General features: G+C 37.4%; 1 protein-coding gene across 1 annotated transcript in view; it reads right to left on the bottom strand.

Annotated features, from left to right (window-relative positions):
* LOC112304861 (phospholipid-transporting ATPase ABCA3-like) overlaps positions 1-14,592 on the bottom strand; it is a 298,559-nt gene that overhangs the window by 157,963 nt on the left and 126,004 nt on the right. The window contains exons 12-14 of the mRNA XM_024560544.2: positions 14,417-14,571; positions 14,026-14,181; positions 12,717-12,927 (exon numbers count right to left, since the gene is read on the bottom strand). Coding sequence (XP_024416312.2) covers positions 12,717-12,927; positions 14,026-14,181; positions 14,417-14,571 — 522 coding nt within the window. The remainder of the gene's footprint in view (positions 1-12,716; positions 12,928-14,025; positions 14,182-14,416; positions 14,572-14,592) is intronic.

Below are 14,592 nucleotides of genomic sequence, written 5' to 3'. Positions count from 1 at the left end.
AGAGGAAAACTGTGTTATCTGACCCTCTTGTCCTATATATCCTGAAATCTGAGAGAATAAGATTTATATTCATTAAACATACATTTATTGGGTGCCTATTATATGCAAAGCAGTAAATAAATCAGATAAAAATCTTGTCCAGAGACCTAAGAAATCTTTCCAGAGTACTCTGCACCGTCACTACGTGCAGTGCACTAGCTTTCCAGAAGCTGGGGGTGTAGAGGGTAGTGAAAAAAATCTGTCCACAGCACTCCAGGGCTTGTAGAAAGCAATGCATGACATTCTGATAGTTCAGGGCATGAGAAAAAAGTTGAGAGAAATAGCTCTGGGGTACTTCATTAGTCCTTCTCTGCAGTGGCCCTTCAAAAGTTTGGGGGGGGGGAAGAAAAAAGTACAGGAATGGGCAACAAAGAGGGTGTGTCAAATTAAAAAAATCTGGAAACTAGACTGTAGCTTAAAGAGATTTCTATAATCTCATTCATGCACAAATTCCAACCTCTGTTAAGAGCAAAATCTTGATCCAATTCTTTTTAAAGAAGATTTTGTTTATTTATTTTTAGAGAGAGGGGAAAGGAGGGAGAGAGGGAGAGAAATATCAATGTGCTAGGGAAACATCCATCAGCCTTTCAGTTTGTGGTATGACACCCAACCCACTGAGCCACACCAGTCAGGGCAATCCCATTCTTAAAATATTTGAAGAAAGTGATGAATAGAATCTAAATAAAGCTGTAACACATACCAATATTTTCTCAAATACAGATCATATCGATTTAGTTGTCTACTATAATAGTGGCCTAATATACCAGAGCATATTCTTTTCTTAGAATAAATATCAAATACTTTATTCTCTACTGTTATTTTATTTACAAAGTCAGTCAAAAAATTACAAAACATGAAAAGAATAAAAAATATAACCTTAAATAGGATAAATAAATTAATAGAAGCAGAATAGAGATTTTTAAAACAAAGAAACAATATATCTCCACAATCTAACTCTATGAAATGGAGGCATATGACCTATCTAATAGAGAATTTAAAATAACCACCATAAAGGTGCTCACCAAAGTTAGGATAACAATGCAAGTGATATTGAGAATTTCAACAAAGAAATAAACTTTAGCATCAGAAAAGTCATAGAGCTAGGAGAATACAATGTACTGAATTAACAAATTCACTAGATGAAATAAGCCAGGCAGTGAAGGACAAATACCATATGATCTCACCTTTAACTGGAACATAATTAACAAAAGAAAAAAGCAAACAAAATATAACCAAAGACATCGAAATTAAGAACAATCTGACAGTAACCAGAGGGGACGTGGGAGGGGATAATGGGGGGGGGGGAAGAGGGAAGAGCTTTCAGGAACAACTATAAATGACACATGAACAAAACCAAGTGGGGGTGGAAGCAAGGGTCGGAGGTAGAGATGGCTTGGGTGGGGGGAGTTGTCTGTAAATGCAGACAACTGTAATTGAACAACAATAAATAATTAAAATAAATAAATTAGTTAAAAAATTCACTGGAGGATTTCAAAACTGACTAGGTAAAGCAAATGAATGAATGAGTGACTGCTAAGTCAAGTCATGGAAAATTATTCACTCAGAAGAGTAGAAAGAAAAAAATAAAGAAGAGTAAACAAGGCCTATAAGACCAATAAGATACCATCAAGTAGAGCAAGATACACATTGTAGTAGTTCCATAAGGAAAAAGAGAGAGAGAGAGAGAGAGAGAGAGAGGAAATGAAATGGACATCCAGATTCAGGAAGTCAAGAAGATTTATACAAGATGAAGTTAAAGGAATTCACAATGAGGCCAATTACAATCAAATAGTCAAAAGTCAAAGAAAAAGTAAGAATTTTAAAAGCCTCAAGAGAAAAGAAAGTTGTCACACACAAGGATATTCTCTTAAATTATACAATGTCTAATCACTGGGGTGTAACACCTGAAATTAATATAATAGTATATTCCATTGTAATTGAAAAGTTAAAAAATGATTTAAATTAAAACAAGGAAATCTCATGGGCAATGATATAGGGATTGCCTGAGTGGCGGAGTTAAGTGGAGGTAGGCAAAGGGGGAAGAGTGAGGACAACTGTAATAGCATAAACAATAATATGCAATAAAAAATAAAAGTAAAAAAGGAAACCATTAGATTGTCAGCAGATTCTTCAGCAGAACCTTTGAAAGTTAGGTGATATATTCAAAACACTTAAATAAAACACTTTCAATCAATAATACTATACCTGGCAAAACTGTCCTTCTAGAATAAAGATACAGACTTTTCTTTTCTGGGGGGGGGGGGATTACTTAGTTGAATGTATTCTTTATTTTATTTTATTTTTCTCTAAAGCAAAGCCCTGTTTCTCTTTATTTATTTATTTATTTATTTATTTATTTATTTATTTTATTTATTTTTATTCAGTTACAATTGTCTGCATTTTCTCCCCTTCCCTCCACCTCACCCCAAGATACAGACTTTTCTAAACATAAAAGATAACAGAGTTCATTGCCACTAGACCTGCCTTAAAAGAAATGGTAATGGGATTTTCTTTCTTCAAGTTGAAGAGAAGGCATGCTAGACAGTAATATGAAAGCATACGAGAGTATAAAACTCACAGGTATTGGTGAAAGTATAGACAAAATGCTGTAATGTTGGTGGGTGAATTACTTTTAATTCTACCATAATAGTGAAGAGACAAAGGTATTAAAAATGACTATAACTAAATGTTATATTATTATTAAAAGTTATAGCTAAAAGCAACTTACACAATACAAATAGATATAAATTGTAACATTAATGACTAAAATATGAGGGGGGAGGTACAGACAGTAGTTTTTATATGCAATGGAGCTTAAGTTGTTATCATTATAATAGACTGCTATAACTATAAGATATTTTATGTAAGCTCCAAGGTAACCACAAAGAAAACATCTATAGAAGTTATACAAAAAAGAAATCAAGGCATATCAATACTAAAAATAATATAAAGGAAATGAAGACAGCAAGAGAAATAGGAGGAGAGAGAACCAAGATGGAGGCATAGGTAGACATACTGCGCCTCCTCGCACAACCAGAACTAACAGAAAATTGAATGGCAAGGCAGTCCGACACCAAGGAGATAAAAAATAAACATTCATCCAGACCCGTAGGAGGGGTGGAGACGGGCAGCCGGGGCAGAGAGGACTCACATTGCCATGGTGGGACTGAGACTGGTGAAGTGTGGGATGAACAGGGCAGGCAGTCTGACCACTAGCAGACCCTGCGGTCCCACATTCGTGCACAGATAAACTGAGAGGGCCGGACTCAGAGTGGCAGAGAATGGGGCAGGCAGTGTGTCAGGTAGCTCCCCGAGGCCCCACATTTGCGCATAGATAAACTGGGACAAATGGCGGGGAGCGAAGCAGACCGTGCAGCCCAGGGCTCCAACACAGGGAAATAAAGCCTCAAACCTCTGACTGAAAACACCTGTGGGGGTTGGGGCGGCAGCAGGAGAAACTCCCAGCCTCATGGGAGAGGTCGCTGTAGAGACCCACAGGGGCCTAGAGTGTGCACAGGCCCACCCACTTGGGAACCAGCACCAGAGGGACCCAATTTGACTGTGGGTAGCAGAGGGAGTGACTGAAATCCGCTGGAGAGTGGAGCAAGCTCCATTGCTCCCTCTCGGCCCCTCCCCCACGTACAGCACCACAGTGCTGCCATCAGCATTACCCGCCCCGGGGAACACCTAAGATTAAAGGGAAGGAGAGAATCTTAGAAGCAGCAAGAGAAAAGGACACAGTTACCTACCAAGGAGTTCCCATAAGGCTGTCAGCTGATTTCTCAAAAGAGACCTTACAGGCAAGAAGGGGCTGGAAAGAAGTATTTGAAGTCATGAAAGGCAAGGACCTACATCCAAGATTACTGTATCCAGCAAAGCTATCATTTAGAATGGAAGGGCAGATAAAGTACTTCTCAGATAAGGTCAAGTTAAAAGAGTTCATCATCACCAAGCCCTTATTATATGAAATGTTAAAGGGACTTATCTAAGAAAAAGAAGATAAAAAATGTGAATAGTTAAAATGACAGCAAACTCACAGTTATTAACAACCACACCTAAAACAAAAACAAAAGCAAACTAAGCAAACAACTAGAACAGGAACAGAACCACAGAAATGGAGATCACACGAAGGGTTATTAATAGGGGAGCAGGAGGGAGAGAGTGGGGGGAAAGGTACAGAGAATAAGTAGCATAGATGATAGGTGGAAAATAGATAGGGGGAGGATAAGAATAGTGTAGGAAATGTAGAAGCCAAAGAACTTATAAGTATGACCCATGGATATGAACTATAGGGGGAGAATGTGGGAGGGTGGCGGTGGACAGGATGGAGTGAAGTGAGGGGGGGGGAATGGGACAACTATAATAGCATAATCACAAATATATTTAAAAAAAGAGAAATAAGAGGAAAACAATAACTCATAGACAGACAAAAATTAACAAAATACATAGTAACAGTAAATTCGTCCCTATCAAAAATTACTTTATTCATATATGTACACAAATTTAACTCTCCAAACAGAATACGCTTAATGCCTGAATGGATAAAAAGCAAGATCCACCTATATACCCTCTATCAGAAACTCACTTTAGATTTAAGGACATACACAGGCTGAATATGAAGGGATGGAAAAAATATTCCATGAAAATACAACCAAAAGAGAACAGGGGTAACTATACTTATTTTGGGTAAAATAGACATAAAGCAAAAAATATATATAGTCACAAGATAAAAACAAAACACCGATAACGACAAAATGATCAATTCAAAATAAAAAGATAATAATCCTAAAAAGATACATACCCAACTCAGAACCCTAAATATATAAAGCAAACATTGATAGAACTGAAGTATGAAATAGCCAGAAATACAATAAGAGTAGGAGAGTTCAAAATCCTACTTTCAATAATGGACTGATTAACTGGACAGGAAATCAACAAAGAAACAGAGGACTTGAACAACACTATAGACTGAATGAACCTAACAAAAATATACAGATTATTCTAACAAACAGAAGTATAATATATTTTTTTCTCAAGTGTGCATAGAACATTCTCCAGGATTGATCACAGGTTATATCATAAAACAATTTTTAACAAATAAGAAGGTTGAAATTATACCAGGTATCTTTTCTGACCATAATGAAGTAAAACTAGAAACCAATAGTAGAAGAAAAATAGGAAGATTCAAACTTAAACAACACATTTTGAACAACCAGTGGGTCAAAGAAGATATCAAATTAGAAAATATCCTGAGCCAGGTTTAAACAAAAACACAACATAACAAAATTTATGCTGCAAAAGCAATAGTAAAAGAAAAGTTTTTGATGATAAATACCTACATTAAAAATGAAGAGAGACCTCTAATGAGAAACCTAAGTTTACACCTCTAAGAACTAGAAAAAGAACAAACTAATAGTAAAGTATCAGAGGAAGGAAGGAAGTAGTAAAGAATGTAACAGAAATAAATGAAATAAAGAGTATAAAAACAATAGAAAAAATTACAAAACTAAGAGTTGGTTGTTTAGAAACATAAACAACTTTTAGCTGGACTAACTAAGCAAAACAATAAAATAGAAGTCAGAAATGATAAGAGACATTACAACTAATGTCATAGAAGTAAGAAGGACCACCAAAGAGCACAATGAAAAAGTAAATGCCAACAAACTGGGTAATCTAGTAAAACAGGTAAATTCCTAGAAACATACAATCTGCCAAGATTAAACCATGAAGCATTAAAGTCTAAATATATCTACCACTGGTAAGGTGAATAAATCAATAATCAAAAATCTCCCAATAAAGAAAATCCCAGGAATGGGTAACTTCCATCAGGAATTTTAACAAACCTTTAAAAGAAAGTTAATGGCAATTCTTCATAATTCAAAAAAAAAGTTTGAAGAGTACAGTATGTTTCCATACTCATTTTATGAGGCTAAACTTACCCTGATACCAAATCCAGAAAAAGACAGCACAAGAAAAGAAAACTACAGGCCAATGGTCCATCGACATAGATGTAAACATGTTAAACAAAATACTACCAAATTGAATTCAACAACATATTAAAAGAAAAATACTATGATCCAGCGGGATTTTTTCCTGGTAGACAAACATGGCTCAACATGTACAAATCAATAAAAGAAACACATATATAATATAAAAGAAAAAAAATCACAGGATCATTTCAATAGATGCAGAAAAAACACTTGACAAAATTTAATACCCTTTCATGATAAAAACTCTCAACAAATCTGATATTGAAGCAAATAACTCAACATCATAAATATTATATGAGACAAGCTCACCTCTAACATGCTTGCAAGGTGAAAACTAAAAGCTTTTCTTCTAAGATCAGGAATAAGACAAGAATAACCACTCTCACACTTCTATTAAATATAGTCTTGGAAGTTCTAATAGAATAATTAAGCAAGAAAAAAAAAAGCTATCCAAATCACAAGGGAAGAGGAAAAATTATCTCTGTTTACAAATGACATGATGCAATATGTAAGCAACCCTAAAGATCATGTACACACACACACAAATACAAAACCTATTAGTACTAATAAACAAATTCAGCAAGAGACAGGTTATAAAATCAACATACAAAACTAAGTTGCATTTCCACACATTAACAATGTACTATCCAAAAAGAAAATTAAGAAAAGAATCTCACTAACAAAAGTACTTAAAAGAATAAAATACTTAGGATTAAGCTTTAACTAAGGAGATGAATGACTTTTACACCAAAAACTAAAAAGTATTGATAAAACTAATTAATAAAGAAACAGGCAGGGCAAGGGAGAACAACAGGGGAAAATATAAGACAACTGTAACTGAACAACAACAATAAAAAAAGACACAAACAAATGGTAAAACATCCTGTACTCGTGAATTGGAAGAATTAATATTGTTAAAATGTCTATAGTACCTTAAGTGATCTACAGAGTTAATGCAATCCCTATCAAATCCCAAAGGAATTTATTTAAAAAATAGAAAGAAAATGATCTTAAATAAGAAAAAAAAATCTTGAGAAAAACAAAGCTGGGAGCATCACACTTTCTAATTTCAAACATATTATAAAGCAATAATAATTAAAACAGTATGGTATGGCGTCAAATAAAAAATAATAGCTGACTTCCAGCCAAGATGGAGGTGTAGGTACATAGATACACTTTGTCTCCTCATACAACCAAAAGAAAGACAACCAAATTAAAGAAAACAAAACCAGAACTGTTAGAAAATTGAACTGTATGTAAGTCCAAGAATCAAGTTGTTAAAGAAGAAACATTCATCCAGACTGCAGGAGATGGGAAGATGGGGTAGAGAGGACTTGCAGCAAGGCGGTGCCTGGTGGAATGGGTGGTTGCTCATTTGCATGCAGATAAATTAGGAAGAACAACTGGGGAGCAAGACAGACCATGCAAACCAGGGTTCCAGCGTGGGAGGAAATAAAGCCTCAAAACCTCTGACTGTAAAACCTGTGGGGGGTGTGGTGGTGGGAGAAATTTCCAGCCTCACAGGAGAGTTGATTAGAGAGACCCACAGGGTCCTAGAATGTACACAAATGCACCCACCCCAGAATCAGCACCAGAAGAGGCCAATTTGCTTGTGGGTAGTGGGGGAAGTGACTGAAAGTCAGCCCAGAACTGAGCAAGAGGCATTGTTCCCTCTTAGACCTCTCGCCCACATACAGCACCTCAACAAAGCAATATGGGTTGCCCCACCCTGGCAAATACTTAAGGCTCTACCCCATACTACATAAAAGGTGCACTGAGACTAAAAAACATGGCCCACATGAAAGAACAGATCACAACTCCAAAAATAGAAATATATGATGAAGAGAAAGCCAACCTATCAGATGCAGAGTTCAAAATACGGGTAATCAGGATGCTCACAGAAATGGTTGAGTATGGACACAGAATAGAGGAAGAAGTGAAGGCTATGCAAAATGAAATAAAGGAAAAGGTATAGGGAACCAAGAGTGAAGGGAAGGAAACTGGGACTCAAATCAATAATTTGGACTAGAAGGAAGAAATAAACATTCATCCAGAGCAGAAAGAAGAAACAAGAATCCAAAAAAGTGAGAAGAGGCTTAGGAACCTCTGGGACAACTTTAAACATTCCAACATCTGAATCATAGGGTTGCCAGAAGGAGAAGTGGAAGAGGAAGACATTGAAAACTTTTTTGTAAATATAATGAAAGAGAACTTCCTCAATCTGGTAAAGTAATGAGACATGCAAGTCCAGGAAGCTCAGAGTTTCCAAAAAAAGTTGGGTCCAAGGAAGGCCCCACCAAGACAAATCAAAATTACATTACCCAAGATTAAAGATAAAGAGAAAATCTTAAAAGGAGGAAGAGGAAAGGAGAACATTATATACAAAGGAGTTCTCATAAGGCTATTTGCTGATTTCTCAAAAGAAACTTTACAGGCAAGAAGGGGTTGGAAAAAAGTATTCAAAGTCATGAAAGTCAAGGACATACATTCAAGATTCCTCTATCCAGCAAAGCTCTCATTCAGAATGGAAGGGCAGATAAAATGCTTCCCAGATAAGGTTAAGTTAAAGGAGTTCATCATCACCAAGTCCTTATTATATGAAAGGTTAAAGGGACTTATCTAAGAAATAGAAGATCAAAAATATGAACAGTAAAATGACAACAAACTATCAACAACTGTATTTAAAAAACAATGAAAATGAAAACTAAACAAACAACTAGAACTGGAACAGAACCAGAGAAATGGAGATCACGTGGAGGGTTTTCAGTGCGGAGACAGAGGGGAAAAATGGGTGGGGGGAGATACAGAGAATAAGAAGCATAATTTGTAGTCATAAAATAGGCAGGGAGAGGTTAAGAATGGTATAGGAAACAGAGAAATCAAAGAACTTATATGTACAACCCATGGACATGAACTAAGGGTGGAAATGCTGAAGGTGCCCACATACAGCACCTCATGGGGCATGGGGTAGTGGGAAGATAAAGGGAAGAAAAAAATTGGGACAACTGTAATAGAATAATCAATAAACTATACTTAAAATATCTTCTTCACATTAGTCTTGGCAATATATTTTTTGAAATGTCACCAAAAGCAAAGGCAACAGCAAAAGTAGACAAGTGGGGGCTACATCAACCCAAAGGAAACATTCTGCACCACAAAGGAAACAACCAATATAATGGAAAGGCAGCATAGGGGATGAGAGAAAGTATTTGCAAATACTGTATTAGGTGAATGATTACTTTACAAATTATATAAGGATCTTCAACTCAGTAGTAAAGTCAATAGCAAAAACAAACAAACAACTAATAACCTGATTTTAAAATGTGTTAAAGATTTGTGTAAGACAATGGGGTGGGGGAAGGATTGAATGTGGGAGGTGTGGGAAAGGTAGGGCAGGGGAGAGTAGTGGGGGTAAAATGGGGAACAATTGTACCTGAACAACAATAAAAAACAAAAACTGATTTGAGTAAAACATTTCTCAGAGAACACACAAATAAATGGTCAAGAGGTACATGAAAAGAAGCTCAACATACTAATCATTAGGGAAATGCCTAAAACAGATAAATTAATTTTAAAAACTAGAAAAAGTTAGTGTATAGATATCACTTATTTTAATATTTACTATAGAGATACAGTATTCATGACTGTGGTATTTGTAAAAAGATAGACCTCAATCAATGAAACAATAGAAAATCCAAAAGTAGACCTACATATAAATAGTCAATTGATTTTCATCATAAGTGCCAATTCAACAGAAAAAGGAGTGTGTTTTTCACAAATGATTCAGGATACTCAGATGAAAAAAAATCAGCATCAACACTTCCTCACATCATTCACAAAAATAGACTTGAAATAGATCATAAACTTTTAGAAGCAAGAGTATGAGTTTTACTCATACTCAATGACTAAAAATTAAAAACATTTCACTGTCAGGAACAAGACAGAACCAACAGTGAAGGGAAGGGGTATCCATTCTCACCACTCTTATTTAACATAGTACTGGAATTCCTAGCCACAGTAGTCAAACAAGAAGAAGAAATAAATGGCAACCAAACTCTAAAGAAGGAAGTAAAACTGTCATTATTCATAAACAACATGATATTGTACATAGAAAACCCTATAGGATCCACCAAAAAAAAAATGACTTGACCTAATAAATAAATTCAGCAAAGTAGCAGGACACAAAGTCAATATTCAGAAATCGATGGCATTTTTATATACCAGTAATAAACTATCAGAGAAATTAAGAAAACGATCCCATTTACTATTGTAACAAAGAAAAAAAGTACCTAGGTTTAAATTTAAGCAAGGAGGTAAAAGACCTGTATTAAGAAAACTTTAGAACACTAAAGAAAGAATTCAGGAAGATACAAATAAGTGGAAACAGACACAGTATTCATGGATTGGAAGAATTAACATCATTAAAATGTACATACTACTGAAAGCAATCTATAGATACAATGCATTTCCTATCAAGATATCAATGGTGTATTTCACAGATCTAGAACAATATTCCAAAAATTTGTATGGAACCATAAAAGGCCCCGAATAGCCTCAGCAATCTTGAGAAAGAAGAACAAAGTTGAAGGGGTCATAATACCTGATATCAAACAATACTACAAGGCCACTGTAAACAAAACAGTCACATAGATCAATGCAACTGAATAGAGAGCCTAGAAATAAACCCACATCTCTGTGGTCAGTTAATAGTAGACAAAGGAGGCTAGAGCATGCAATGGAATGAAGACAGTCTCTTCAGTAAATAATATTGAGAGAATTGAACTGATATTGTTGGGAACCGCCCTGCCTGGTTTCAGAGGCTGTAACCCCTCATGGTTAAGGCTGGGTCAGAGTTGGGACCATAAGCCATTAAGGAGACAAAGCTTATCTCCCTGGCAGGTGTGCCACCTCTGCCCACTTCACCCTGCTTGGCCCTGAGCTTGGCCAGTTAGCCAATGATGGGTAAGAATCCTCAAGGGAGGATCAACCTAAGACAGGCATGGTCACGGAAGAGGCCCATAGGGAAGGACTCGGGGGGCTGTGGAAAAAGGGGGTGATGGACCCTCGCCCCTCGGCTTTGAAATAGCCTGAGTCCTCATTCTGTCTGCAAGAAGTCTCCTAATCTCTTGGCTGCCTTACTTCCCTTGCCTGACTTAAGCCTGAAACAATGACAGAGGGCAATGCAGTCCTGTGCTGGGAGGAATGGATTCCCTGGGGAATCAGGCCTAACAAAAATACATACATTCCTGTGAAACCTACTTAATTTGTACCCTCAGTTTAAAAGATAAGGGTCCAGACCTGAGATGAGTCTGGCGCCTAAAGTTTTATGGCCCTCTAACTAATTGGCTGTAACTCAGAATAAGCCCTAAAAGTTCTCTGTAAATCATGTATTGTTTAACCCTTACTGGCTGACAATGATTGATGAGCTTTATCTGTATTCCTATGCGAATGGACCTAATAAAAGCACCTGGAGAGAGAGGCTCTGGGCCCTTCTCCCCTTGAGAGAAACAGCCACCTTTCCTCCCCAAGCAGATCATGTCTTGGTAGTCTTTTTCGTCGTCCATGGCGGAACCTGGGGGGCTGCGTTAAAGCCCCCCGACAGCCAATGATATATCAGAGATGGTTTTGAGCTCCAACATATATAAAGAACTCACATGACTCCACTCCAGGAAGACAAACAATCCTATTAAAAAATGGGCAAAGGACCTGAACAGACATTTCTCAAAGGAGGACATACACAGGGCCCAGAGACATATGAAAAGATGCTCAGCCTCACTAGCCATAAGAGAGATGCAAATTAAAACCACAGTGAGATACCACTTCACACCAGTCAGAGTGGCTATCATAAACAAATCAACAAACAAGAAGTGCTGGTGAGGTTGTAGAGTAAAGGGAACCCTAGTGTACTGTTGGTGGGAATGCAGACTGGTGCAGCCACTGTGGAAAACAGTATGGAATTTCCTCAAAAAAACTAAAAATGGAACCACCTTTTGACCTGGCAAATCCACTGATTGGATTATACCCTAAGAATCCTGAAACACCAATTCAAAAGAACCTATGCACCCCAATGTTCATAGCAGCACAATTTATAATAACCAATGCAGTAAATGAGTATATTTAAAAACTGTGGTACATTTACACAATGGAATACTATGCTGCAGAAAGGAAGGAGGAACTCCTACCCTTCGCAATGACATGGATGGAACTGGAGAGCATTATGAAATGAAATAAGCCAGGCTGTGAAAGACAAATACCATATGATCTCACCTATAAGTGGAACCTAATCAACAAAACTAACAAGCAAGCAAAATATAACCAGAGACATTGAAATTAAGAACAAACTGACCAGGGGGGAAGAGTGAGAGAGACAATGGGGGAAAAAAGGGGAAGGGTCATCAAGGAACATATGTAAAGGATACATAGACAAAGCCAAAGAGGTTAAGATTGAGTGTGTGTGTGGGGGGCATGGTGGGGTGAAAATGGAGACAACTGTACTTGAACAACAATAAAGAAAAAAAGGGCTCATAGTTAAGGCAGTTAATAGAACAGAGGAATTCACTGAAATTTTTGATAAATAGAAAAACAGCAAAAATTATGTTAAATATAGTAAGATATAAATATCCATGAAAATTATGTTAGAATATAATAAGAAATCCATTTCCAAAGAATAATTAAAGGGAGAGAGACCATATGTTTTTCTGAGGAAAAGTGAAGAGCCACAGCATCGCAACGATCCCTTCACCATGATAGCTATGCGGTCACCCAGGATGTCAGCTTCATCCATGTAGTGGGTGGTAAGTAAGATGGTGCGATCCTGTTTATACTGCTGAAGGAGATCCCAGGTGGCCCTCCTTGAGGATGGGTCCATGCCAGCTGTGGGCTCATCAAGTATCACCACCTAAAGAACAGAAGAACAATTCTATGACTATGGTTAAACATTATATATTAGTATCACTAGTGTCTTACCAGTCATGGGGCTTACTCTGTTTTTGCTATTCAGTCACTGAGCTTGTCCAACTGAGCTAAGATAATGAGGTTAGATATGGGGAACTGTTCCAAGCATGGGAAATGTGGCTCAGCCCCCACTCAGAAAAGCCAGTGGGGAACAAGGTTGGCGGGCAGGACCCACACCCATGGACAGGTTCTCCTATGGGAAATCAGGCCTGCATTGTACCTAGACTGCTATGAGACTTGCTCTTGCTAAAACTCCCTCACCCTGAGGCAGCAAATGTTTACTGAGTATCTTTATCTTCCCAAAATCTGAGCTAGACCTTCCAGGTATGGAACATAACTGGTTTCCACCACTTCTCCCTTTGCATTGCAAGTATCCTTCTTTGATGTAATCAGCGACATCCTCTCCTTTGTCTGCAAAAGATAACCACCCAAAACAAACCTATACATAGTAAATGAGGACCATCCTTGATGTAAGGGGCCTAGAAAAACAATGAAAGCCTGTCTAGGCAGGGGTCTGGGGCGGGGGTGGCTCTCTCTAACTTGGAAAGCAGTCACGCAGTCCCTTTTCCTCCACAGGACTCAGTAGTCCTTGTGTATTTGTCTAGGATCCTGTGGGCCAGGATCCGAGTCAGGCTAAAAGTAAATTAGGAATGCTGGACTGATTCTAAACCTATGATCATTTTACACCCACAAGGTTGATAATGTTAACCCATTTGGGATTTGGGAGAGTCCTTTTAGAGTATTAGGTACATATCAGCTCTTGGGTTTGTGTCAGCTGATTTCTTTTATTGTTCCTCAAGTACGGTTGTCTCCATTTTCCCTTCACTACTCACTCTGGCCCATGCATTCCCACCTCCTACTCTCAATCCTACCTCCCTTTGGCTTTGTCCATGTGTCCTTTATAAATGCCCCTGGATGACCCTTCTCCTATTTCCCCCCATTATCCTCCTCTTTCCTCCACTCTGGTCACTGTCAGTTTGTTCTTTATTTCTATGTCTCTTGTTCAGAGGGAGCACATTTTTAGCTTTTATTTTACTTTTACCTTGGAGCCCCCTATAAGTGCTATAATGATGGAGAGTCTACGCTTCATTCCTCCACTCAATGACTCTGAAAATGCATTTTGCTTTTCTATCAGGTTAAAAGCAGACAGCATACGGTCAATTTCCATAGGATACATCTTTCGAGGGATTCCTTTCATCTGGAAAAAGGAGGCAGAGTTTAGATGGTGTTTCCAACTTTATCTTAGAAATATTTTACATCAGCTATTTTCTTACATCATCTACACAGTGTCTTCTTTCCTTTTTCTTTAGGTTTAAAGGAGAATTTATCAGAAATAAATTTTGAACTTTCTAGGAATAAAGATATTGAGAGTAGGTAATCTATATTAAGTACATGAATAGAGTGAGGGGAAAAGGAACATATCTTTGGCTTACCACACAATAGAAATAAAGGTGTTCTGATACTGTCAAGTAATTAAACAACAAGTCCTGCTGGGGACACAAACCCAAGCTTTTCCTAATCTGGGCCATCTGCTTTGAGATGTCATATCCATTCACATAGGCCTTTCCACTGGTAGCAGTATAGAGACCTAGGATCAAGAAGAATACAT

Source organism: Desmodus rotundus, chromosome 1, assembly GCF_022682495.2.
Source record: "Desmodus rotundus isolate HL8 chromosome 1, HLdesRot8A.1, whole genome shotgun sequence".
Classification (NCBI taxonomy): domain Eukaryota; kingdom Metazoa; phylum Chordata; class Mammalia; order Chiroptera; family Phyllostomidae; genus Desmodus; species Desmodus rotundus.
This window is presented reverse-complemented; position numbering and strand designations above follow the sequence as displayed.